At 35.6% G+C, this 26,645-nt stretch overlaps 1 protein-coding gene across 2 annotated transcripts in view; it reads right to left on the minus strand.

Annotated features, from left to right (window-relative positions):
- Window positions 1-26,645, minus strand: part of arhgef3 (Rho guanine nucleotide exchange factor (GEF) 3) — an 89,216-nt gene that overhangs the window by 58,668 nt on the left and 3,903 nt on the right. The window contains exon 2 of one of the 2 annotated variants that reach the window (XM_062038087.1): window positions 11,587-11,647. In XM_062038087.1, the coding sequence (XP_061894071.1) occupies window positions 11,587-11,647 (61 nt within the window). Of the gene's footprint in view, window positions 1-8,758; window positions 9,033-11,586; window positions 11,648-26,645 lie in introns of those variants that run through there. The other variant, XM_062038088.1, reaches the window with a different exon arrangement.

The following is a 26,645-nucleotide window of genomic DNA, read 5'->3' on the forward strand; positions in this document are numbered from 1 at the left end:
AACCTTTAGGGCTCACAGGGACCATAAAGGGCAGTGTTTCCCACACATTAATTTATTTGTGGCGGCCCGCCACGAAAGAATTACGTCCGCCACAAATAATAAAAAAATATTATTTATTTTTTTGTGTCCTGTCCAGCTTCTCAGGCAAATCATATAGTTGATGTAGATGCCCATATAGGCTGTTCAGATTTACTTTACAAAAGAGAAGTGTAGGATACTTCTCTTGTTGCCTTATTTGTATTTGACCACTACTGTTTTCTGTTTATTTGTTACTGACTGTGGCAGGACACCTCTGCCTCTGTTTCACTTTATGTTGCTGGTAAATAATGTGGTTGTAGTAGTAGGCTAAAGTTAAATTATTTAGTATGCACTAATTAAAGGGGCAGAGCTTTAAGAGACATTTTAGCTTTTATATTTTATAAGATATATTTTTTGTAAGAACCACAATTAATAAATATATTTCAGTGAATAACTTATTGTTCAAATCTGTATATAAATATGTACATAAAGTGTTGTAATTATATTGCAAAATGGATGGATGGATGGATGGATGGACGTTTAAAACAAAACTGTTATTATTAATTAGTAAGTGTACATTTTTTGAGCCTTTTTAGAGAAAATCATATCATTGTAGTAAATTATGCAAATTACTCGATGATGTCATGGTAGCCACGCCCCCACCGCCACAGGTATCTTGGCAGTTTATGGGAAACACTGAAGGGTCTAAGTCATTAAAATGTTAAAACAAGTCATATTATTATTTTATTTATTTATTTAACGCTTACAGTAAATCTCTAAAGTATATCAATTTCAGGTTGATTTTTTATGGTTTTTTTTATAATAAAAGTGAAATATGAAGTCTTTCCCCCACTGCCCAAAACATTCAGAAAGCAATGTTTGATGTGAAGTAATTAGAGCCTTAAAAAGATCAATAATGCAGGACACCGTTGATTTTAATTCATTATTATTTTTGAGTAATCACAGTGAAAAGATCAATAAAATCCCATTAAATATATTTAGGATACAAAAGGTGCCCCACTCATAAAGTGATACATTTTTATTCTTTTTTTTAAACTTTCAACACTTAAGTTACGGGATCAACTTCAGATATATCTGTCCATTTTACGTTTGAACTATTATTTTGTTTGTTTTATGCTCTTTTGTCGAAGAAAACGTTGATGTTTTTGTATGGCAACCACACAATATATGCAATATTTTCCACATAAAACATTTTAAAGTGAAATATTTGAAATAATTGGAGCCTTGAATAGGTCAATAATCCATTATAACATTGATTTTTTTTTTTTTGAGCAATGGCAAAAAAGAAAGAAAAAGAAAGATAGACAAAAGCAAAAAAAAACAGCCTGCATGGCAGCTTTGTGTCAACATTGCAACTTTTTCTAGTTAGATTTCCACTTTTTTTTAATGTTTCTTTTTAATTTTTGCAATAGCATTTCCAGAATGTGTGGCGGGCCGGTAAACAAATAGCTGCGGGCCCCAAATGGCCCCGGGGCCGCACTTTGGACACCCCTGCCGTACACACTCATATTGAATATTAGGGACGGGAATCTTTGGGCACCACGCGATTCGATTCCATTTTTGATTCAAAACGATTATCCATTCAAAATATAATTTTTAATGCCAGTTCTATGATTAACTACATTCTTCCGTAAAATACCTAAAAGATAACGGGTTTTGTTTAATAAAATTCTACCCAAACATTTAATAAAGTCTGCAGTTCTAAATGTGTCCACTGGATGTCGCAGTAGCAATTCTTTGTATCGGCTGACTTCAGAGGGGGCGGAGCTACCGTATTTTTCGGAGTATAAGTCGCTCCGGAGTATAAGTCGCACCGGCCGAAAATGCATAATAAAGAAGGAAAAAAACATATATAAGTCGCACTGGAGTATAAGTCGCATTTTTCGGGGAAATGTATTTGATAAAAGCCAACACCAAGAATAGACATTTGAAAGGCAATTTAAAATAAAGAATAGTGAACAACAGGCTGAATAAGTGTACGTTATATGAGGCATAAATAACCAACTGAGAAGGTGCCTGGTATGTTAACGTAACATATTATGGTAAGAGTCATTCAAATAACTATAACATATAGAACATGCTATACGTTTACCAAACAATCTGTCACTCCTAACCGCTAAATCCCATGAAATCTTATACGTCTAGTCTCTTACGTGAATGAGATCAATAATATTATTTGATATTTTACGCTAATGTGTTAATCATTTCACACATACACTACCGTTCAAAAGTTTGGGGTCACGTTAAAATGTCCTTATTTTTCAATGCAGATAACTTTAAACTAGTCTTAACTTTAAAGAAATACACTCTATACATTGCTAATGTGGTAAATGACTATTCTAGCTGCAAATGTCTGGTTTTTGGTGCAATATCTACATAGGTGTATAGAGGCCCATTTCCAGCAACTATCACTCCAGTGTTGTAATTGGCTCAGAAGGCTAATTGATGATTAGAAAACCCTTGTGCAATCATGTTCACACATCTGAAAACAGTTTAGCTCTTTACAGAAGCTACAAAACTGACCTTCCTTTGAGCAGATTGAGTTTCTGGAGCATCACATTTGTGGGGTCAATTAAACGCTCAAAATGGCCAGAAAAAGAGAACTTTCATCTGAAACTCGACAGTCTATTCTTGTTCTTAGAAATGAAGGCTATTCCACTAAATTGTTTGGGTGACCCCAAACTTTTGAACGGTAGTGTAAGTCACACCCCCGGCCAAACTATGAAAAAAAACCTGCGACTTATAGTCCGAAAAATACGGTATGTGCCGTGTTATGATACTATCGTTGGGCACCGTGTACTTACACTGCTTATTAGTGATCGGAATGGAACAAAATGTGTATTGTTAAGTTCGACGCAAATAAATGCTTTTGTAAATCTGTACAATCAGTGTTGTACTGGGGACACATTTTCTGGGCGCACATATATAAATATTCTGAAATAACGTGTATCCCCTTCTAACTTCATGTGCGATTAATGAAATGAGTCCAAATGAGCAGGTTTTGTTGTAGATGATGCTACATGTGCACAGAATAAATCACACGATTTAAATGAGTAAATTACATTAATAACACCCTGTAATTTGATTTTGATAATATTCATTTTGTCTTCTGATAGATGAAAAATGAACACCAATGAGAGCATTTTAAAACTCTGCCGGACTCAACTCCACCCACGTGACTGATGAACACCATCACCTCATTTATTCAGAATGTATTAATTACGACAAATGAAAATAGAATACTATTACCTGCAACATGTAAGTGTAAAGAAAAACCTTAAAATAAGTATATTCTCACTAATAACAAGTGCACTTTTCTTGGTAGAAAAAAAGAGACCTTTTTGCTCAATATGTTGAAAAATATTCTTAAATGAAGTAAATGCTAGTGCCATTATCTTGACATAATGATATGCGCTCGGCATTACATTTCTTGAAACCAGCAAACTTATACTAAAAACTAATTTATTGTTCTTAATGGAAAGGCAACAAGGCAAGCGCTTGTTACTCTCGGGGTCTCCTAGCCGCTCAGGCAAATCATATTGTCTAAAAATGCATTTTTCCATAGATAACATGACATCATCGCGCCAAGTGCGTGCTCTTTCAGTCAATTAGTGCGCATATATACAGCCCGGCCCCCGGCCAAAATGTTTTTAATTGTAATTTTGAGGAATTTACCTGAATGTGCATGAACTATTTCTGTTCAAAATGGTTTGAAATGTCAAATGTTTAAATATTAACTGTCAGTTTACTGTACTGTGCCAACTGTACTACTATATGAGTACGTCTTTTCCTGAGTGGCTGGACAGGACAGATTAGAAAGAAAAGAAAAATCGACTTTAGATTTTTTTTAATCGATTAAGAATCGTTACAAATAAGAATCACGATTAATCTGAAAATCCTTTTTTTTTACACTCTTATTGAATATAGTGATCGTGTTTATGTGTAATAACACATAAGGAGTAACAGGTCATGTTGTTGACATGAACACGGTGTTAAAGGTGTTTAATAAACATATTAAGTGCATTCAATTCATTGTTTTTCATGAGTCTCTTTGCACATGATTAATATAATTCATTTTTAGTCGTGATGAATCAAATGTTATCCACAGCTGATTAAAATGAGTTTGACACCTCTTCCCTACATCCAAAATATGATTTGCCTGAGTGGCTGGACAGGACAGATTAGAAAAAAATAAATAGATTTTCGATTTTTTTTAATCGATTAAGAATCGTTACAAATAAGAATCGCGATTAATCTGAAAATCCTTTTTTTTTTTTTTACACTCTTATTGAATATACTGATCGTGTTTATGTGTAATATCACATAAGGAGTAACAGGTCATGTTGTTGACATGAACACGGTGTTAAAGGTGTTTAATAAACATATTAAGTGCATTCAATTCATTGTTTTTCATGAGTCTCTTTGCACATGATTAATATAATTCATTTTTAGTTGTGATTAATCAAATGTTATCCTCAGCTGATTAAATTGAGTTTGACACCTCTTCTCTACATCCAAAATATGATTTGCCTGAGTGGCTGGACAGGACAGATTAGGGGGGGGAAAAAAATCGATTTTAGATTTTTTTTTTATCGATTAAGAATCGTTACAAATAAGAATCGCGATTAATTTGAAAATCTTTTTTTTTTTTTTTTTTTTTTTACACTCTTATTGAATATACTGATCGTGTTTATGTGTAATATCACATAAGGAGTAACAGGTCATGTTGTTGACATGAACACGGTGTTAAAGGTGTTTAATAAACACATTAAGTGCATTCAATTCATGAGTCTCTTTGCACATGATTAATATAATTCATTTTTAGTCGTGATGAATCAAATGTTATCCACAGCTGATTAAAATGAGTTTGACACCTCTTCTCTACATCCAAAATATGATTTGCCTGAGTGGCTGGACAGGACAGATTAGGGGGGAAAAAAATCGATTTTAGATTTTTTTTTTATCGATTAAGAATCGTTACAAATAAGAACCACGATTAATCTGAAAATCCTTTTTTTTTTTTTCACACTCTTATTGAATATACTGATCGTGTTTATGTGTAATAACACATAAGGAGTAACAGGTCATGTTGTTGACATGAACACGGTGTTAAAGGTGTTTAATAAACACATTAAGTGCATTCAATTCATTGTTTTTCATGAGTCTCTTTGCACATGATTAATATAATTCATTTTTAGTCGTGATGTTTCAAATGTTATCCACAGCTGATTAAAATGAGTTTGACACCTCTTCTCTACATCCAAAATATGATTTGCCTGAGTGGCTGGACAGGACAGATTAGGGGGGGAAAAAAAATCGATTTTAGATTTTTTTTTTATCGATTAAGAATCGTTACAAATAAGAATCGCGATTAATTTGAAAATCCTTTTTTTTTTTTTTTTTTTACACTCTTATTGAATATACTGATCGTGTTTATGTGTAATATCACATAAGGAGTAACAGGTCATGTTGTTGACATGAACACGGTGTTAAAGGTGTTTAATAAACATATTAAGTGCATTCAATTCATGAGTCTCTTTGCACATGATTAATATAATTCATTTTTAGTCGTGATGAATCAAATGTTATCCACAGCTGATTAAAACGAGCTTGACACCTCTTCTCTACATCCAAAATATGATATGCCTGAGTGGCTGGACAGGACAGATTAGGGGGGGAAAAAAAATCGATTTTAGATTTTTTTTTTATCGATTAAGAATCGTTACAAATAAGAATCGCGATTAATTTGAAAATCCTTTTTTTTTTTTTTTTTTTACACTCTTATTGAATATACTGATCGTGTTTATGTGTAATATCACATAAGGAGTAACAGGTCATGTTGTTGACATGAACACGGTGTTAAAGGTGTTTAATAAACATATTAAGTGCATTCAATTCATGAGTCTCTTTGCACATGATTAATATAATTCATTTTTAGTCGTGATGAATCAAATGTTATCCACAGCTGATTAAAACGAGCTTGACACCTCTTCTCTACATCCAAAATATGATATGCCTGAGTGGCTGGACAGGACAGATTAGGGGGGGAAAAAAATCGATTTTAGATTTTTTTTTTATCGATTAAGAATCGTTACAAATAAGAATCGCGATTAATCTGAAAATCCTTCTTTTTTTTACACTCTTATTGAATATACTGATCGTGTTTATGTGTAATATCACATAAGGAGTAACAGGTCATGTTGTTGACATGAACACGGTGTTAAAGGTGTTTAATAAACATATTAAGTGCATTCAATTCATGAGTCTCTTTGCACATGATTAATATAATTCATTTTTAGTCGTGATGAATCAAATGTTATCCACAGCTGATTAAAACGAGCTTGACACCTCTTCTCTACATCCAAAATATGATATGCCTGAGTGGCTGGACAGGACAGATTAGGGGGGGAAAAAAATCGATTTTGATTTTTTTTTTATCGATTAAGAATCGTTACAAATAAGAATCGCGATTAATCTGAAAATCCTTCTTCTTTTTTTTTACACTCTTATTGAATATACTGATCGTGTTTATGTGTAATATCACATAAGGAGTAACAGGTCATGTTGTTGACATGAACACGGTGTTAAAGGTGTTTAATAAACACATTAAGTGCATTCAATTCATTGTTTTTCATGAGTCTCTTTGCACATGATTAATATAATTCATTTTTAGTTGTGATTAATCAAATGTTATCCTCAGCTGATTAAATTGAGTTTGACACCTCTTCTCTACATCCAAAATATGATTTGCCTGAGTGGCTGGACAGGACAGATTAGGGGGGGAAAAAAATCGATTTTAGATTTTTTTTTTATCGATTAAGAATCGTTACAAATAAGAATCGCGATTAATTTGAAAATCTTTTTTTTTTTTTTTTTTTTTTTACACTCTTATTGAATATACTGATCGTGTTTATGTGTAATATCACATAAGGAGTAACAGGTCATGTTGTTGACATGAACACGGTGTTAAAGGTGTTTAATAAACACATTAAGTGCATTCAATTCATGAGTCTCTTTGCACATGATTAATATAATTCATTTTTAGTCGTGATGAATCAAATGTTATCCACAGCTGATTAAAACGAGCTTGACACCTCTTCTCTACATCCAAAATATGATATGCCTGAGTGGCTGGACAGGACAGATTAGGGGAAAAAAAAGATTTTAGATTTTTTTTTTATCGATTAAGAATCGTTACAAATAAGAATCGCGATTAATCTGAAAATCCTTCTTTTTTTTACACTCTTATTGAATATACTGATCGTGTTTATGTGTAATATCACATAAGGAGTAACAGGTCATGTTGTTGACATGAACACGGTGTTAAAGGTGTTTAATAAACACATTAAGTGCATTCAATTCATGAGTCTCTTTGCACATGATTAATATAATTCATTTTTAGTCGTGATGAATCAAATGTTATCCACAGCTGATTAAAATGAGTTTGACACCTCTTCTCTACATCCAAAATATGATTTGCCTGAGTGGCTGGACAGGACAGATTAGGGGGGAAAAAAATCTATTTTAGATTTTTTTTTTATCGATTAAGAATCGTTACAAATAAGAATCACGATTAATCTGAAAATCCTTTTTTTTTTTTTCACACTCTTATTGAATATACTGATCGTGTTTATGTGTAATATCACATAAGGAGTAACAGGTCATGTTGTTGACATGAACACGATGTTAAAGGTGTTTAATAAACATATTAAGTGCATTCAATTCATTGTTTTTCATGAGTCTCTTTGCACATGATTAATATAATTCATTTTTAGTCGTGATGTTTCAAATGTTATCCACAGCTGATTAAAATGAGTTTGACACCTCTTCTCTACATCCAAAATATGATTTGCCTGAGTGGCTGGACAGGACAGATTAGGGGGGGAAAAAAAATCGATTTTAGATTTTTTTTTTATCGATTAAGAATCGTTACAAATAAGAATCGCGATTAATTTGAAAATCCTTTTTTTTTTTTTTTTTTTACACTCTTATTGAATATACTGATCGTGTTTATGTGTAATATCACATAAGGAGTAACAGGTCATGTTGTTGACATGAACACGGTGTTAAAGGTGTTTAATAAACATATTAAGTGCATTCAATTCATGAGTCTCTTTGCACATGATTAATATAATTCATTTTTAGTCGTGATGTTTCAAATGTTATCCACAGCTGATTAATCAATCAATCAATCAATCAATGTTTATTTATATAGCCCTAAATCACAAGTGTCTCAAAGGGCTGTACAATAAAATGAGTTTCACACCTCTTCTCTACATCCAAAATATGATTTGCCTGAGTGGCTGGACAGGATAGATTAGAAAATTTAAAAAAATCGATTTTAGATATTTTTTAATCGATTAAGAATCGTTACAAATAAGAATCGCGATTAATCTGAATTTTTTTTTTTTTTTTACACCCTTATTGAATATACTGATCTTGTGAACTTTGCGCACGTTTACGACAACGACGTTGATTCCTGGCAAAACTAAAGACAACTCTCTTTGCACATGATTAATATAATACATTTTTAGTCGTGATGAATCAAAAGTTATCCACATCTAATTAAAATGAGTTTATGTGTGCTATGGCTATGAGGTGTTTTTTCCCCTAGATCTCAGTCTGGACCCGCTCTCCAGGTACCCAGGCTTAGACTGAATATTTTTTTCTCTCTCTGGCTTTAGAGTGTCTGTCTGGTATTTTTCCATCACGGACTTACCCGGTAGTAAACAAACAGACAGCAGCCCATCATCAGTGTGAGACCTGCTCCTCAATTTTTGAGCTGAAATATTTGCGGTCACATCTGCTGCCGCCGTTCCCCCCTCGCCTTCACTTCTTCCTTCCCATCAGCTCCCTTCCACGCATCAGCAGAGAGCGACGTCTTCGCCTGCCTGTTCCGTCTCCTCCCGCATGGTATCGCCTCCCTCCGAATGCTCCTCGTCTCCTCTAAAAAGCACCCTCTCGCTCCCCGAAGGACAGGAACCCTTTGCATTGTGTGCGTCCACCTCTCAGTTCCCATTGGACAAACAGGAAGTGACGGTGGTCGGGAAAAACAGGCTAAAATTAGGGGCGACAGGAGACGCGGAGACCCCCAGCAGAAGACGACAACAAGACCATTAACTCCGCTTGGACAAAGAAACACATGCTTCTATTTGTATCTCATGCCTAAGAAATAATTCATGTTTGTGGACATTTAGCGACGACAAAATTGAACTAAAACTTGTTTAAACTGGCCTTTTACAAACAATTACCATAAGTGTTTTTACATAGGTTTTTCTTTCACTGTTTTGATGTTTTCACTTGCTTTTTGGAGTTTTGAAGGCATTTTGTATCCATTGTATCCATATAATATTTTAAAAATATTGCATGTCACTGTTATTTAACTTGTTTGTTTTTCAGACCCTGGTGACTATGTATAAAAAAAATAAAAAATGATGTTGAACTCTGAGTGTAAACATAACCTGGCCCTATGGAAATTAACTATTAACTGAAAATCGCAAGAAAAAGTTATTAGTAGGGATGTCCGATAATGACTTTTTGCCGATATCCGATATTCCGATATTGTGAAGTGAAGTGAAGTGAATTACATTTATATAGCGCTTTTTCTCAAGTGACTCAAAGCGCTTTACATTGTGAAACCCAATATCTAAGTTACATTTAAACCAGTGTGGGTGGCACTGGGAGCAGGTGGGTAAAGTGTCTTGCCCAAGGACACAACGGCAGTGACTAGGATGGCGGAAGCGGGGATCGAACCTGCAACCCTCAAGTTGCTGGCACGGCCGCTCTACCAACCGAGCTATACCGTCCAACTCTTTAATTACCGATACCGATATCAACCGATACCGATATCAACCGATATATACAGTCGTGGAATTAACACATTATTATGCCTAATTTGGACAACCAGGTATGGTGAAGATAAGGTACTTTTTAAAAAAATTAGTAAAATAAGATAAATAAATTAAAAACATTTTCTTGAATAAAAAATAAAGTACAACAATATAAAAACAGTTACATAGAAACTAGTAATGAATGAAAATTAGTAAAAATTAACTGTTAAAGGTTAGTACTATTAGTGGACCAGCAGCACGCACAATCATGTGTGCTTACGGACTGTATCCCTTGCAGACTGTATTGATATATATTGATATATAATGTAGGAAGCAGAATATTAATAACAGAAAGAAACAACACTTTTGTGTGAATGAGTGTAAATGGGGGAGGGAGGTTTTTTGGGTTGGTGCACTAATTGTAAGTGTATCTTGTGTTTTTTATGTTGATTTAATAAAAAAAAACATAAAAAAAAACAAAAACCATACCGATAATAAAAAAAACGATACCGATAATTTCCGATATTCCATTTTACTGCATATATCGGCCGATAATATCGGCAGGCCGATATTATCGGAGATCTCTAGTTATTAGGGATAAAAAGATTCTGGGGAAGTTATGTGACAAACAGGAGGGAAATGTTAAAATAATTACACTACCGTTCAAAAGTTTGGGGTCACCTAAACAATTTTGTGGAATAGCCTTCATTTCTAAGAACAAGAATAGACTGTGGAGTTTCAGATGAAAGTTCTCTTTTTCTGGCCATTTTGAGCATTTAATTGACCCCACAAATGTGATGCTCCAGAAAATCAATCTGCTCAAAGGAAGGTCAGTTTTGTAGCTTCTGTAACGAGCTAAACTGTTTTCAGATGTGTGAACATGATTGCACAAGGGTTTTCTAATCATCAATTAGCCTTCTGAGCCGATGAGCAAACACATTGTACCATTAGAACACTGGAGTGATAGTTGCTGGAAATGGGCCTCTATACACCTATGTAGATATTGCACCAAAAACCAGACATTTGCAGCTAGAATAGTCATTTACCACATTAGCAATGTATAGAGTGTATTTCTTTCAAGTTAAGACTAGTTTAAAGTTAGCTTCATTGAAAAGTACAGTGCTTTTCCTTCAAAAATAAGGACATTTCAATGTGACCCCAAACTTTTGAACGGTAGTGTATGTATAAGTTGTCACACAACTCTTATGCTTAAAGGCCGTTGCTATAGTTATTATCAATTGTGCTGAAGTTGTACTTTTCTATCCGTGCAAAGGGACAACTTGCAATCTTGGATTGCGAGTCGTCTCGTATCAGTGTTTGTGTCCAGACTCGGCCTCCTGACTGCCAAGGGCGAACATAGAGTACCTTGACGCAGACAAAGCAGAGACCGGGCGATATCACGAGTGTCAGCACATTTCCATTTCTGAATAATCCTATATCGTGTCTAACGGGCTGCTGAAATCACCCCCCCCTTTCTTCAGGAGCAGCCTCAGTGATGTAACCAGGGACCTCCCGAATAAATAGTGGAGCACGTGGGCTGTGCCTTAGGGCGTAGGTTGGAACTGGAACTGAGTGTACAGCCCAATACGTCTCTCCTCATTGAGCAAAATGGAACTCTGTCTCTGCATGATTCCTTGCTTCTTGTCTGTTTAATAGATGTCTTCAGTGTTTGAACCTGACACTGCTTGAGAAAGCGAGCACAAGGAATTGTTCTCACCCCTCTGAAGGACCAGACGTCAGCCGAGAAAAAGGAGAAGGTCTTCTTCTGTGGCCTCCGCCTGAAGTGGCACACAGAGGAGAAACATGATGAGAGGAAGTAGGGGAGGACAGAACGGAATGAAATTAGGGAGTCAAAAAAAATTGATTTTTGAAAGAATTGGGATTTTTGTTTGTAGCCATTCCTAATTAATACAAATAAAAAATAAAAATTAAAAAATTTTCAAAAAAAAATCTGTCCTGCCCAGCCACTTTAGTAAATGTTTGGGTATAATTTTAACAAAAAAAAAAAAAGTTTTCTTTTAATATAGAAATTGACCAGAGCTGGTTATCTATTTTATGGAGCAATGTAGTTAATCATAGAACTGGCACTAAGGATGTCCGATAATGGCTTTTTGCCGATATCCGATATGCCGATATTGTCCAACTCTTTAATTACCGATACCGATATCAACCGATACCGATATCAACCGATATATACAGTCGTGGAATTAACACATTATTATGCCTAATTTGGACAACCAGGTATGGTGAAGATAAGGTACTTTTTTAAAAAATGAATCAAATAAAATAAGATAAATACATTAAAAACATTTTCTTGAATAAAAAAGAAAGTAAAACAATATAAAAACAGTTACATAGAAACTAGTAATTAATGAAAATGAGTAAAATTAAGTGTTAAAGGTTAGTACTATTAGTGGAGCAGCAGCACGCACAATCATGTGTGCTTGCGGACTGTATCCCTTGCAGACTGTATTGATATATATTGATATATAATGTAGGAACCAGAATATTAATAACAGAAAGAAACAACCCTTTTGTGTGAATGAGTGTAAATGGGGTGGGTTGGTGCACTAATTGTAAGTGTATCTTGTGTTTTTTATGTGGATTTAATAAAAAAAAAAAAAAAAACAATAAAAAAAAAAAACGATACTGATAATAAAAAAAACGATACCGATAATTTCCGATATTACATTTTTACGCATTTATCGACATCTCTAACTGGCACCCAATGTTATTAAAAAAGTATTGATTTTGAATTGAGAATTGTTTTGAATCCCTAAATCACAGGTGTCAAACTCAAGGCCCCGGGGGCCACATTATTTTATGTGGCCCGCGAAAGCCTGGAAATAATATGCGTTAATAAAAAATGCTTAATCTTTTCTGACTAAACATGTTTGTTCTTTCCCTTTTGACATTAAAAATCATGTACTGCATGCAATAGCATATCTTTTAAAAATCAATATTATCAAAATATCGTATTATCATGTATTCCAAAAATATGTTAAGTTAAAATAAATATAAATACTGTACTTAAATATCTGCTTGACTTATGTTTTTCAAAAACAAATTAACAATCAAATTGTAGACTGTAAAATTGACAACAGATTTTACGGTTAAATTCCACCGACTGAGTTTTTCACCGTAAAATCAACTTTGGTACTGTTTATTTTTTTTATATACAGTAAGACACTAAAACATTAAAAAACAAACAAAAAAAACATTAAAACAACAAGATTTTACGGTAAAAAAACTAAACAACTGACAGATCTGTTGCTTGAATTTTACCGCTAAAAACAGTGGTATTGTTTCTCTATTCCATTTGTTACATTTTTATTAGGGATGTCCGATAATGGCTTTTTGCCGATATCCGATATTCCGATATTGTCCAACTCTTTAATTACAGATACCGATATCAACCGATATATACAGTCGTGGAATTAACACATTATTATGTCTAATTTGGACAACCAGGTATGGTGAAGATAAGGTACTTTTAAAAAAAAATTATAAAATAAAATAAGATTAATAAATTAAAAACATTTTCTTGAATAAAAAAGAAAGTAAAACAATATAAAAACAGTTACATAGAAACTAGTAATTAATGAAAATGAGTAACATTAACTGTTAAAGGTTAGTACTATTAGTGGAGCAGCAGCACGCACAATCATGTGTGCTTACGGACTGTATCCCTTGCAGACTGTATTGGTATATATTGATATATAATGTAGGAACCAGAATATTAATAACAGAAAGAAACAACCCTTTTGTGTGAATGAGGAGGGAGGTTTTTTGGGTTGGTGCATTAATTCTAAGTGTATCTTGTGTTTTTTATGTTGATTTAATAAAAAAAAAACAAAAAAAAAACAGATACCGATAATAAAAAAACCGATACCGATAATTTCCGATATTACATTTTAACGCATTTATCGGCCGATAATATCGGCATGCCGATATTATCGGACATCCCTAATTTTTATGCTTTTACTGTAAAATTATGGTGACTGAGCTGCCAGTTTTTAAAGTCAAATTAAAATATTTTTTGCAGCTTATGTAAAAAAATATATTGTTAATGTATTATATATGTATATTCATTAGAGTGTCCGCCCTGAGATGGGTAGGTGGTGAGTTCAAACCCCGGCCGAGTCATACCAAAGACTATAAAAATGGGAGCCGTTACCTCAGCATCAAGGCTTGGAATTGGGGGTTAAATCAGCAAAAATGATTCCCGGGCGCGGACACTGCTGCTGCTCACTGCTCCCCTCACCTCCCAGGGGGTGATCAAGGGTGATGGGTCAAATGCAGAGAATAATTTCACCACACCTAGTGTGTGTGTGACTATCATTGCTACTTTAACTTGAACTTAACTTTACTATATATTACTCATTGTTAAAAGCGGCCCTCTGAGGGCAAGCATAACTGCGATGTGGCCCTCAATGAAAACAAGTTTGACACCCCTGTCTGTCATAAAGGAAATACACAACAAGTACAACAAATTCAGAGCAACTAGTGAGTAAACCACAGACTGGAGAGAGGACCTATGCACCACCATGGAGGCTTCAGCTTTAACTAGAGTGCCCCCTGGTGGCATCTCTGTAAGATTGCAGGGGAAGCAGAGTTGAAACAAACTGAAGCTGACATCCATCCATCCATTTTCTAACCGCTTGTCCCTTTTGGGGTGGCGGGGGGTGCTGGAGCCTATCACAGCTGCATTCGGGCGGAAGGCGGCGTACACCCTGGACAAGTCGCCACCTCATCACAGGGCCAACACAGATAGACAGACATCTAATTGTCATGATAAATAAATAAATGATAAATGGGTTGTACTTGTATAGCGCTTTTCTACCTTCAAGGTACTCAAAGCGCTTTGACAGTATTTCCACATTCACCCATTCACACACACATTCACACACACATTCACACACTGATGGCGGGAGCTGCCATGCAAGGCGCTAACCAGCAGCCATCAGGAGCAAGGGTGAAGTGTCTTGCCCAAGGACACAAGGGACGTGACTAGGATGGTAGAAGGTGGGGATTGAACCCCAGTAACCAGCAACCCTCCGATTGCTGGCACGGCCACTCTACCAACTTCGCCACGCATGATCTGTGGTCTAGATCAGTGGTCCACAACCACCGGGCCACGGACCGGTACCGGGCCGCGGTCGCACAAGAAGTTAAAAATAAATAAATAAATAAATAAAAAAATAAAAAATTATTATTATTTTTTTTAATTTAAATTAAATCAACATAAAAAAACAATATATACATTATATATCAATATAAATCAATACAGTCTGCAGGGATACAGTCCGTAAGCACACATGATTGTATTTCTTTATGACCAAAAAAAAATATATATATATATATATATTTTTTTATTTATTTATTTAAATTAAATCAACATAAAAAAAAACAATATATACATTATATATCAATATAAATCAATACAGTCTGCAGGGATACAGTCCGTAAGCAAACATGATTGTACTTCTTTATGACCAAAAAAATAAATAAATAAATAAATAAAATATATATATATATATATATATATATATATATATATATATATTTTTTTTTTTTTTTTTAATTTAAATTAAATCAACATAAAAAAAAACAATATATACATTATATATCAATATAAATCAATACAGTCTGCAGAGATACAGTCCGTAAGCACACATGATTGTATTTCTTTATGACAAAAAACAAAACAAAAAAAAACAAACATTTTTTTACTACTATCCATCCAGTCAGGGTTTTTTTAAATTTAGTTTCTATCTGCATTTGAGACTGATGCTATCACGTTAGCTCCGTAGCTAAGTTAGCTTCTATTTTTTTAGCTTCGCCAAGCTGAAAATTATTAACCGTGTATTTACATGTTCATGGTTTAATAGTATTGTTGATCTTCTGTCTATCCATCCAGTCAGGTTTTTTTTTAATTTAGTTTCTATCTGCATTTGAGTCTGATGCTATCACGTTAGCTCCGTAGCTAAGTTAGCTTCTATTTTTTTAGCTTCGCCAAGCTGAAAATTATTAATCGTGTATTTACATGTTCATGGTTTAACACTAGAAGTCCCAGCATTTTTCTGTCTACCTAGAAGACCCAGAGAGGGGTCATTTGGCCCGACGCTTTTCCCGAATACACTAATCACTCATTTTGTTATGGTAATGAGGCTGTTAGGGGCAGTTTGTCTAGGTAGACAGAAAAATTATACATGTGGGAAATGCCGAAAGGAGCAATGGCAGTGCCAGGATTGTGAGTGACTGCTCAAATGTATGTCAGTCACGTTTACATGGACATGGTTTTTCATTCTTTGTAAATATGCTTTTTTCTTTGTAAATTTTTTTTTTTAAACTATTTTTGGCACACAAAAATAACAATTGCTTCTGCAACAACCCTCCACACCAAAACTGGGAAAACAGTTGCTTTTTCATTCTTTGTAAATATGTTTTGTTTTGTATTTTTTTTAACAATAAATGTCAGAGTGTTGATCCCTTCATTCTGTGGATCCTTGCAAAAACACACACAACCTACCTCAGAACTAAAGCTTGAGCTGTAAGGTCCCCTCCCCCACACAGGCTCAAGTGGCCCCCTGCCGTGTGCCACTAACAGCCACATTTTCATAACAAAAGGAGTGTCCACAGGGGAGACTAGGGGTCAAATGACCCTCTTGTGTGTTTTCTAGGTAAAAATGTCAATTGACCCTTCTCTGGGACTTCGCGTGTTAATAGTATTGTTGATCTTCTGTCTATCCTTCCAGTCAGGGTTTTTTAAAATTTTGTTTCTATCTGCATTTGAGCCTGCTATCACGTTAGCTCTGTAGCTAACTTAGCTTCTATTTTTTTAGCTTCGCAAGGCTGAAAATTATTAACCGTGTATTTACATGTTCATGGTTTAATAGTATTGTTGATCTTCTGTCTATCCATCCAGTCAGGGTTTTTTTAAATTTAGTTTCTATCTGCATTTGAGACTGATGCTATCACGTTAGCTCCGTAGCTAAGTTAGCTTCTATTTTTTTAGCTTCGCCAAGCTGAAAATTATTAACCGTGTATTTACATGTTCATGGTTTAATAGTATTGTTGATCTTCTGTCTATCCATCCAGTCAGGTTTTTTTTTAATTTAGTTTCTATCTGCATTTGAGTCTGATGCTATCACGTTAGCTCCGTAGCTAAGTTAGCTTCTATTTTTTTAGCTTCGCCAAGCTGAAAATTATTAATCGTGTATTTACATGTTCATGGTTTAATAGTATTGTTGATCTTCTGTCTATCCTTCCAGTCAGGGTTTTTTAAAATTTTGTTTCTATCTGCATTTGAGCCTGCTATCACGTTAGCTCTGTAGCTAACTTAGCTTCTATTTTTTTAGCTTCGCAAGGCTGAAAATTATTAACCGTGTATTTACATGTTCATGGTTTAATAGTATTGTTGATCTTCTGTCTATCCTTCCAGTCAGGGTTTTTTAAAATTTTGTTTCTATCTGCATTTGAGCCTGCTATCACGTTAGCCCCGTAGCTAAGTTAGCTTCTATTTTTTTAGCTTCGCCAAGCTGAAAATTATTAACCGTGTATTTACATGTTCATGGTTTAATAGTATTGTTGATCTTCTGTCTATCCATCCAGTCTGGGTTTTTTTTTATTTAGTTTCTATCTGCATTTGAGTCTGATGCTATCACGTTAGCTACGTAGCTAAGTTAGCTTCTATTTTTTTTTAGCTTCGCCAAGCTGAAAATTATTAATCGTGTATTTACATGTTCATGGTTTAATAGTATTGTTGATCTTCTGTCTATCCTTCCAGTCAGGGTTTTTTAAAATTTTGTTTCTATCTGCATTTGAGCCTGCTATCACGTTAGCTCTGTAGCTAACTTAGCTTCTATTTTTTTAGCTTCGCAAAGCTGAAAATTATTAATCGTGTATTTACATGTTCATGGTTTAATAGTATTGTTGATCTTCTGTCTATCCTTCCAGTCAGGGTTTTTTAAAATTTTGTTTCTATCTGCATTTGAGCCTGCTATCACGTTAGCTCTGTAGCTAACTTAGCTTCTATTTTTTTTAGCTTTTCCAAGCTGAAAATTATTAACCGTGTATTTACATGTTCATGGTTTAATAGTATTGTTGATCTTCTGTCTATCCTTCCAGTCAGGGTTTTTTTTAATTTAGTTTCTATCTGCATTTGAGACTGATGCTATCACGTTAGCTCTGTAGCTAACTTAGCTTCTATTTTTTTTAGCTTTTCCAAGCTGAAAATTATTAACCGTGTATTTACATGTTCATGGTTTAATAGTATTGTTGATCTTCTGTCTATCCATCCAGTCAGGTTTTTTTTAAATTTTGTTTCTATCTGCATTTGAGCCTGCTATCACGTTAGCTCTGTAGCTAACTTAGCTTCTATTTTTTTAGCTTCGCCAAGCTGAAAATTATTAACCGTGTATTTACATGTTCATGGTTTAATAGTATTGTTGATCTTCTGTCTATCCATCCAGTCAGGGTTTTTTTTTAATTTAGTTTCTATCTGCATTTGAGACTGATGCTATCACGTTAGCTCCGTAGCTAACTTAGCTTCTATTTTTTTAGCTTCGCCAAGCTAAAAAATTATTAATCGTGTATTTACATGTTCATGGTTTAATAGTATTGTTGATCTTCTGTCTATCCTTCCAGTCAGGGTTTTTTTTAATTTTGTTTCTATCTGCATTTGAGCCTGCTATCAAGTTAGCTCTGTAGCTAACTTAGCTTCTATTTTTTTTTTAGCTTCGCAAAGCTGAAAATTATTAACCGTGTATTTACATGTTCATGGTTTAATAGTATTGTTGATCTTCTGTCTATCCTTCCAGTCAGGGTTTTTTAAAATTTTGTTTCATTATGCATTTGAGCCTGCTATCACGTTAGCTCCGTAGCTAACTTAGCTTCTATTTTTTTAGCTTCGCAAAGCTGAAAATTATTAACCGTGTATTTACATGTTCAGTCACTGTGAATGTCCATTTGCTATTTTCATGCCACAGTAAGTGTTGTTTATTTTATGTCCATAGTTTACGCTAAGTGAAAGTTTTATGTTCCTTAGCCTCTCGTGCGACCGGCACGCTTTTGTTTTGTTTTAGATCCTGTCTTTTTTACCTGTGTAGAAAGATTAAATCATGTTTTTACCTGCGAGCCTTGTCCGGTCAAGTCCGTTTGCATCCCGGGAGAACAAATCTCGCAGAAAGCTGCGTAAAAATCCTCGTCCTGACAATAATACTAAAACGGGTGTTGTAGAACAGGTAAAACAACTGTGCACAAAGATTCATTCATGCACTATAAGATCTTTTTTTTATGATTATCATGATTATTCTGACTTTATTTGGTTGCCATTTACCAGTTAGTCACTTTGGCCTTGTTGCATGTTGATAAAGGGGACTTTGTCAGGCAGACAAGGAGGGGAACTAGCAGTGCAGCATACCTGTGCTGGATGCTGGAATGAGATGCATTGAACAGTTTCAGGACAAACGTCATCTCCGCTCAGCCGTGGACGAGCAACATTCCGACAAAAGATCCACACCACCTCTCCTGTCTGTCTTCTGTGAACCGCCTCTGGAAGACAGTTAGTCTGCTTCCACTTTGGCTTTCATGTTGAAACACCGCGCATGATTAGGAGTCAAACAACAGTTGGACGTCAAGCTGAGATCACAAGCTGCACGCCGGGCCTCGCCTTTTTTGGCGGGCCACTGTTTGCGCCAAGAAAATGTCAATTCAAGGCGTTTTGTATGACATTTTACCGCAAACATTATCCTGGCCCGGGGTAGGTAACCGGTGCCGCCCCAGTTTGTTAAAGTACCAATGATAGTCACATACACACTAAGTGTGGGAACATTTGTCCTCTGCATTTGACCCATCCCCTTGTTCACCCCCTGGGAGGTGAGGGGAGCAGTGAGCAGCAGCGGTGGCCGCGCCCGGGAATCATTTTTGGTGATTTAACCCCCAATTCCAACCCTTGATGCTGAGTGCCAAGCAGGGAGGTAATGGCTCCCATTTTTATAGTCTTTGGTATGACTCGGCCGGGGTTTGAACTCACAACCTACCCATCTCAGGGCGGACACTCTAACCACTGAGTAGTCCATTGAGTTTTTTTAAAAATGTATAAAAATGGAAAAATATAATTTTATTTTAATATGGTTTCTATAGAAGTGAAGTGAATTTTTTATTCCATTTTTAGTTTTTTTCGGGACTCCTGATGACATTTTAGCAAAAAAAAAATTTTTTTTAAATATGCATTTTCTTCCATTTTCAGGTTTTTTCGGGACTATTGATGACGTTTTGAGACATCTCCTACAACTCCAGCACCAGAATTGGGCTGTTGAAGTAAGTCCGTTTTTTTGAAATTTTGTAAGGGTCCCCCTTACGAAATTTTAGCAAAAATGTTTTTCCGTAAAATATGCAATTTCTTCCATTTTTAGGTTTTTTCGGGACTCCTGATAACGTTTTGAGACATCTCCTACAACTCCAGCACCAGAATTGGGCTGTTGAAGCAAGTCCGTTTTTTTGAATTTTTTGTAAGGGTCCCCCATTACGACATTTTAGCAAAAAAATATTTTCGTAAAATATGCATTTTCTTCCATTTTCAGGTTTTTTCGGAACTCCTGATGACGTTTTGAGACATCTCCTACAACTCCAGCACCAAAATTGTGCTGCTGAAGCAAGTACGTTTTTTTTAATTTTTTGTAAGGGTCCCCCACCTTACGACATTTTAGCAAAATTTATTTTTCGTAAAATATGCATTTTCTTCAATTTTCAGGTTTTTTCAGGACTCCTGATGACGTTTTGAGACATCTCCTACAACTCCAGCACCAGAATTGGGCTGCTGAAGCAAGTCCGTTTTTTTGAATTTTTTGTAAGGGTCTCCCCTTACGACATTTTAGCAAATTTTTTTTTCGTAAAATATGCATTTTCTTACATTTTTAGGTTTTTTCGGGACTCCTGATGACGTTTTGAGACATCTCCTACAACTACAGCACCAGAATTGGGCTGCTGAAGTAAGTCCGTTTTTTTGAATTTTTTGTAAGCGTCCCCCCTTACGACATTTTATCAAAAAATTTATTTCGTAAAATATGCATTTTCTTACATTTTAAGGTTTTTTCGGGACTCCTGATGACGTTTTGAGACATCTCCTACAACTCCAGCACCAGAATTGTGCTGCTGAAGCAAGCCCGTTTTTTTGAAATTTTTGTAAGGGTCCCCCCTTACGACATTTTAGCAAATACATTTTTTCGTAAAATATGCATTTTCTTCCATTTTCAGGTTTTTTCGGGACTCCTGATGACGTTTTGAAACATCTCCTACAACTCCAGCACCAGAATTGGGCTGCTGAAGCAAGTCCGTTTTTTTGAATTTTTTGTAAGGGTCCCCCCTTACGACATTTTAGCAAATACATTTTTTCTTAATTTTGCATTTTCTTCCATTTTCAGGTTTTTTCGGGACTCCTGATGACGTTTTGAGACATCTCCTACAACTCCAGCACCAGAATTGGGCTGCTGAAGCAAGTCCGTTTTTTTGAATTTTTTGTAAGGGTCTCCCCTTACGACATTTTAGCAAAATTTTTTTCCGTAAAATATGCATTTTCTTACATTTTAAGGTTTTTTCGGGACTCCTGATGACGTTTTGAGACATCTCCTACAACTCCAGCACCAGAATTGTGCTGCTGAAGCAAGCCCGTTTTTTTGAATTTTTTGTAAGGGTCCCCCATTACGACATTTTAGCAAAAAAATATTTTCGTAAAATATGCATTTTCTTCCATTTTCAGGTTTTTTCGGAACTCCTGATGACGTTTTGAGACATCTCCTACAACTCCAGCACCAAAATTGTGCTGCTGAAGCAAGTCCGTTTTTTTAAATTTTTTGTAAGGGTCCCCCACCTTACGACATTTTAGCAAAATTTATTTTTCGTAAAATATGCATTTTCTTCAATTTTCAGGTTTTTTCAGGACTCCTGATGACGTTTTGAGACATCTCCTACAACTCCAGCACCAGAATTGGGCTGCTGAAGCAAGTCCGTTTTTTTGAATTTTTTGTAAGGGTCCCCCCTTACGACATTTTATCAAAAAATTTATTTCGTAAAATATGCATTTTCTTACATTTTAAGGTTTTTTCGGGACTCCTGATGACGTTTTGAGACATCTCCTACAACTCCAGCACCAGAATTGTGCTGCTGAAGCAAGCCCGTTTTTTTGAAATTTTTGTAAGGGTCCCCCCTTACGACATTTTAGCAAATACATTTTTTCGTAAAATATGCATTTTCTTCCATTTTCAGGTTTTTTCGGGACTCCTGATGACGTTTTGAAACATCTCCTACAACTCCAGCACCAGAATTGGGCTGCTGAAGCAAGTCCGTTTTTTTGAATTTTTTGTAAGGGTCCCCCCGTACGACATTTTAGCAAATACATTTTTTCTTAATTTTGCATTTTCTTCCATTTTCAGGTTTTTTCGGGACTCCTGATGACGTTTTGAGACATCTCCTACAACTCCAGCACCAGAATTGGGCTGCTGAAGCAAGTCCGTTTTTTTGAATTTTTTGTAAGGGTCTCCCCTTACGACATTTTAGCAAAAATTTTTTCCGTAAAATATGCATTTTCTTACATTTTTAGGTTTTTTCGGGACTCCTGATGACGTTTTGAGACATCTCCTACAACTCCAGCACCAGAATTGTGCTGCTGAAGCAAGCCCGTTTTTTTGAAATTTTTGTAAGGGTCCCCCCTTACGACATTTTAGCAAATACATTTTTTCGTAAAATATGCATTTTCTTCCATTTTCAGGTTTTTTCGGGACTCCTGATGACGTTTTGAAACATCTCCTACAACTCCAGCACCAGAATTGGGCTGCTGAAGCAAGCCCGTTTTTTTGAATTTTTTGTAAGGGATCCCCCTTACGACATTTTATCAAATACATTTTTTCTTAATTTTGCATTTTCTTCCATTTTCAGGTTTTTTCGGGACTCCTGATGACGTTTTGAGACATCTCCTACAACTCCAGCACCAGAATTGTGCTGCTGAAGCAAGCCCGTTTTTTTGAAATTTTTGTAAGGGTCCCCCCTTACGACATTTTAGCAAATAAATTTTTTCGTAAAATATGCATTTTCTTCCATTTTCAGGTTTTTTCGGGACTCCTGATGACGTTTTGAGACATCTCCTACAACTCCAGCACCAGAATTGGGCTGTTGAAGCAGGTCCATTTTTTGGAATTTTTTGTAAGGGTCCCCCTTACGACATTTTATCAAAAAATTTATTTCGTAAAATATGCATTTTCTTCCATTTTAAGGTTTTTTCGGGACTCCTGATGACGTTTTGAGACATCTCCTACAACTCCAGCACCAGAATTGGGCTGCTGAAGTAAGTCCGTTTTTTTGAATTTTTTGTAAGGGTCCGCCCTTACGACATTTAAGCAAAAAATGTTTTCGTAAAATATGCATTTTCTTCCATTTTCAGGTTTTTTCGGGACTCCTGATGACGTTTTGAGACATCTCCTACAACTCCAGCACCAGAATTGTGCTGCTGAAGTAAGTCCGTTTTTTTGAATTTTTTGTAAGGGTCCCCCCTTACGACATTTTATCAAAAAATTTATTTCGTAAAATATGCATTTTCTTCCATTTTAAGGTTTTTTCGGGACTCCTGATGACGTTTTGAGACATCTCCTACAACTCCAGCACCAGAATTGGGCTGCTGAAGTAAGTCCGTTTTTTTGAATTTTTTGTAAGGGTCCGCCCTTACGACATTTAAGCAAAAAATGTTTTCGTAAAATATGCATTTTCTTCCATTTTCAGGTTTTTACGGGACTCCTGATGACATTTTGAGACATCTCCTACAACTCCAGCACCAGAATTGTGCTGCTGAAGCGAGTCCGTTTTTTTGAAATTTTTGTAAGGGTCCCCCCTTACGACATTTTAGCAAATACATTTTATAGTCTTTGGTATGACTCGGCCGGGGTTTGAACTCACAACCTACCCATCTCAGGGCGGACACTCTAACCACTGAGTAGTCCATTGAGTTTTTTCAAAAATGTATAAAAATAGAAAAATATTATTTTAATAGGGTTTCTATAGAAGTGAAGTGAATTATATAGCGCTTTTCTCTAGTGACTCAAAGCACTTTACATAGTGAAACCCAATATCTAAGTTACATTCAAACCAGTGTGGGTGGCACCGGGAGCAGGTGGGTAAAGTGTCTTGCCCAAGGACACAGCGGCAGTGACTAGGTTGGCAGAAGCGGGGATCGAACCCGGAACCCTCAAGTTGCTGGCACGGCCACTCTACCAACCGAGCTACACCGCCCGGTATAGGACAAACATGACACCAACCTTCCTAATTGTTAGAAATCCCACAGTTTATATTAAACATGCTTCACTAATGAGAGGATTTGGCAAGCGTCGTTTTAACCTACTAATATCGCCGGTCCTTGAACTCACCGTGGTTTGTTTACATGTACAACTTTCTCCGACGCTGCCACAGAAAGACGTGTTTTATGCCACTCCTTCTTTAAACTTAAACTTAGACATAGACAAACTTTAATGATCCACAAGGGAAATTGTTCAACACAGTAGCTCAGTTACAATGATGGAAAGTGTAAGGATGGAAAGGACAATGCAGGTATAAATAGACTAAATATAGCCATATAAAATATAACATATATGCGAATATATAAATATGTGTACAGAATAATATATATACATTTATATTATGTCTATAACATATATACAATATATAACAATGACCAGCATAAAATAGAGAGTAGATCCAGCAGAAAATAGAAAATAGACATTAGAAACATAGAGAAGTAGCTGACATAGAAGGTGTTAGGTAGTAGGCAGATATCATCTATTGCTGTATGGCGTGCGGAATGAAGGAGTTCTTGAATCACACACAATTTGTCCACCAAACGTTTTATGCTGTGCGTGAATGCACAAAGGTGAGCTTGGTTGATGTTATTGACTTGTGTGGAGCGCTAATCAGGCACATCTGGTCAACCAATGACTGCAAGCTAATGGATGCTAACATGCTATTTAGGCTTTTAAGGAGAAACAAAGTTAAATACACTTTGAAGAAGAACCAAAAGTTGAAAGCAGGAGTGAGGATGGTGTGTGGTATAGCTCCGTGCCTGGGTGAGTCACTTACTTAATCATTAATACTGATTTGTGGGTGCGGACCATGTTAAACGGACGACACGTCGAGTTGTGATAACTATCCAAGTTTACTCATAAAGTACAGAAAGTGTCAACAACGTCCTTTGTTTGTTCAAAAAAACCAAAAACGTGGACAACCCTGCGGTGTAACAATTGCAATATGGTGAATCTAGACTACAAAAAAGATGGCGGATACATTAAAAAACTACACAACAAAATACCTACTTCCGCCTGTAGGGGTCATAAACTATTATGACGTTTGGATTACAAAAAAAAAATGGTGGACTTCTTAAAAACCAAAACAAACATTTACCTACTTGCTCAGTGTCCGCCCTGAGATGGGTAGGTTGTGAGTTCAAACCCCGGCCGAGTCATACCAAAGACTATAAAAATGGGAGCCATTACCTCCCTGCTGGGCACTCAGCATCAAGGGTTGGAATTGGGGGTTAAATCACCAAAAATGATTCCCGGGCGTGGCCACCGCTGCTGCTCACTGCTCCCCTCACCTCCCAGGGGGTGGAACAAAGGTGATGGGTCAAATGCAGAGAATAATTTCACCACACCTAGTGTGTGTGTGACAATCATTGGTACTTTAACTTTAAATTAAATTTTCCGGTTTTAATTCCTGTTTAGGCCACACCCACAGCGCCTGACATCTTTTATCACAGGCCCCGCCCCCTTTTGACGTCATTGCCCCTAAATACCCCCCCTTCCCTCCCCTTAATTAGGTGTTACATATTACTATTTACCAGGGCTGGGAATCTTTGGGCAGCACACGATTCGTTTCGGTTCTTTAGGGTAACGATTCGATTCAGAATCGATTCACACATTAAAGCAAATCTCGATTCAAAATCTATACATTTTTAATAACATTTGATGCCAGTTCGATGATTGACTACATTCCTCCATAAAACAGATAAACTTCTATATTACTTTAAAAAAAAGAAAACTTTAAAAAAAAAATCTACCCAAATATTGAATAAAGTCAAATACAAATAAATAAATAAATAAATGTTCTAAAGTGAATATGTACAGCAGATATGGGCAACAATATGAACAGGACAGATTTGAAAAAAAATTAAAAAATTGTCTTTTTTTATATATTTTTGAATCGTAACAAATAAGAATCGTGACTAATCGGAAAATCGATTTTTTTAAATTTTATTTTAGTTTTTACACTTCCACTACTTATGATGGCTGCAGTTTGACACTGGAACAGTTCATTACCAACTTGGAAGAATTAAAGAACGGCCGATTAATCGATTAATCTGTCGATTATTACTTCGATTAATCGATTAATAATCGGATAAAGGAGACAAACTACATTTCTATCCTTTCCAGTATTTTATTTTTAAAAAACTGCATACTGGCACCATACTTATTTTGATTATTGTTTCTCAGCTGTTTGTACATGTTGCAGTTTATAAATAAAGGTTTGTAAAAAAATAAAAATAAAATAAAATAAATAGCCTCTGCGCATGCGCATAGCATAGATCCAACGAATCGATGACTAAATTAATCGCCAACTATTTTTATAATCGATTTAATCGATTAGTTGTTGCAGCCCTAGATCAAACATCAAAATAAAAACGTTAACAAACAATGTTATCATTTCTGCGTCATCATACAACAGGCACATACAGAACGT

This window comes from Entelurus aequoreus, linkage group LG26 (assembly GCF_033978785.1).
Source record: "Entelurus aequoreus isolate RoL-2023_Sb linkage group LG26, RoL_Eaeq_v1.1, whole genome shotgun sequence".
NCBI classification, from domain to species: domain Eukaryota; kingdom Metazoa; phylum Chordata; class Actinopteri; order Syngnathiformes; family Syngnathidae; genus Entelurus; species Entelurus aequoreus.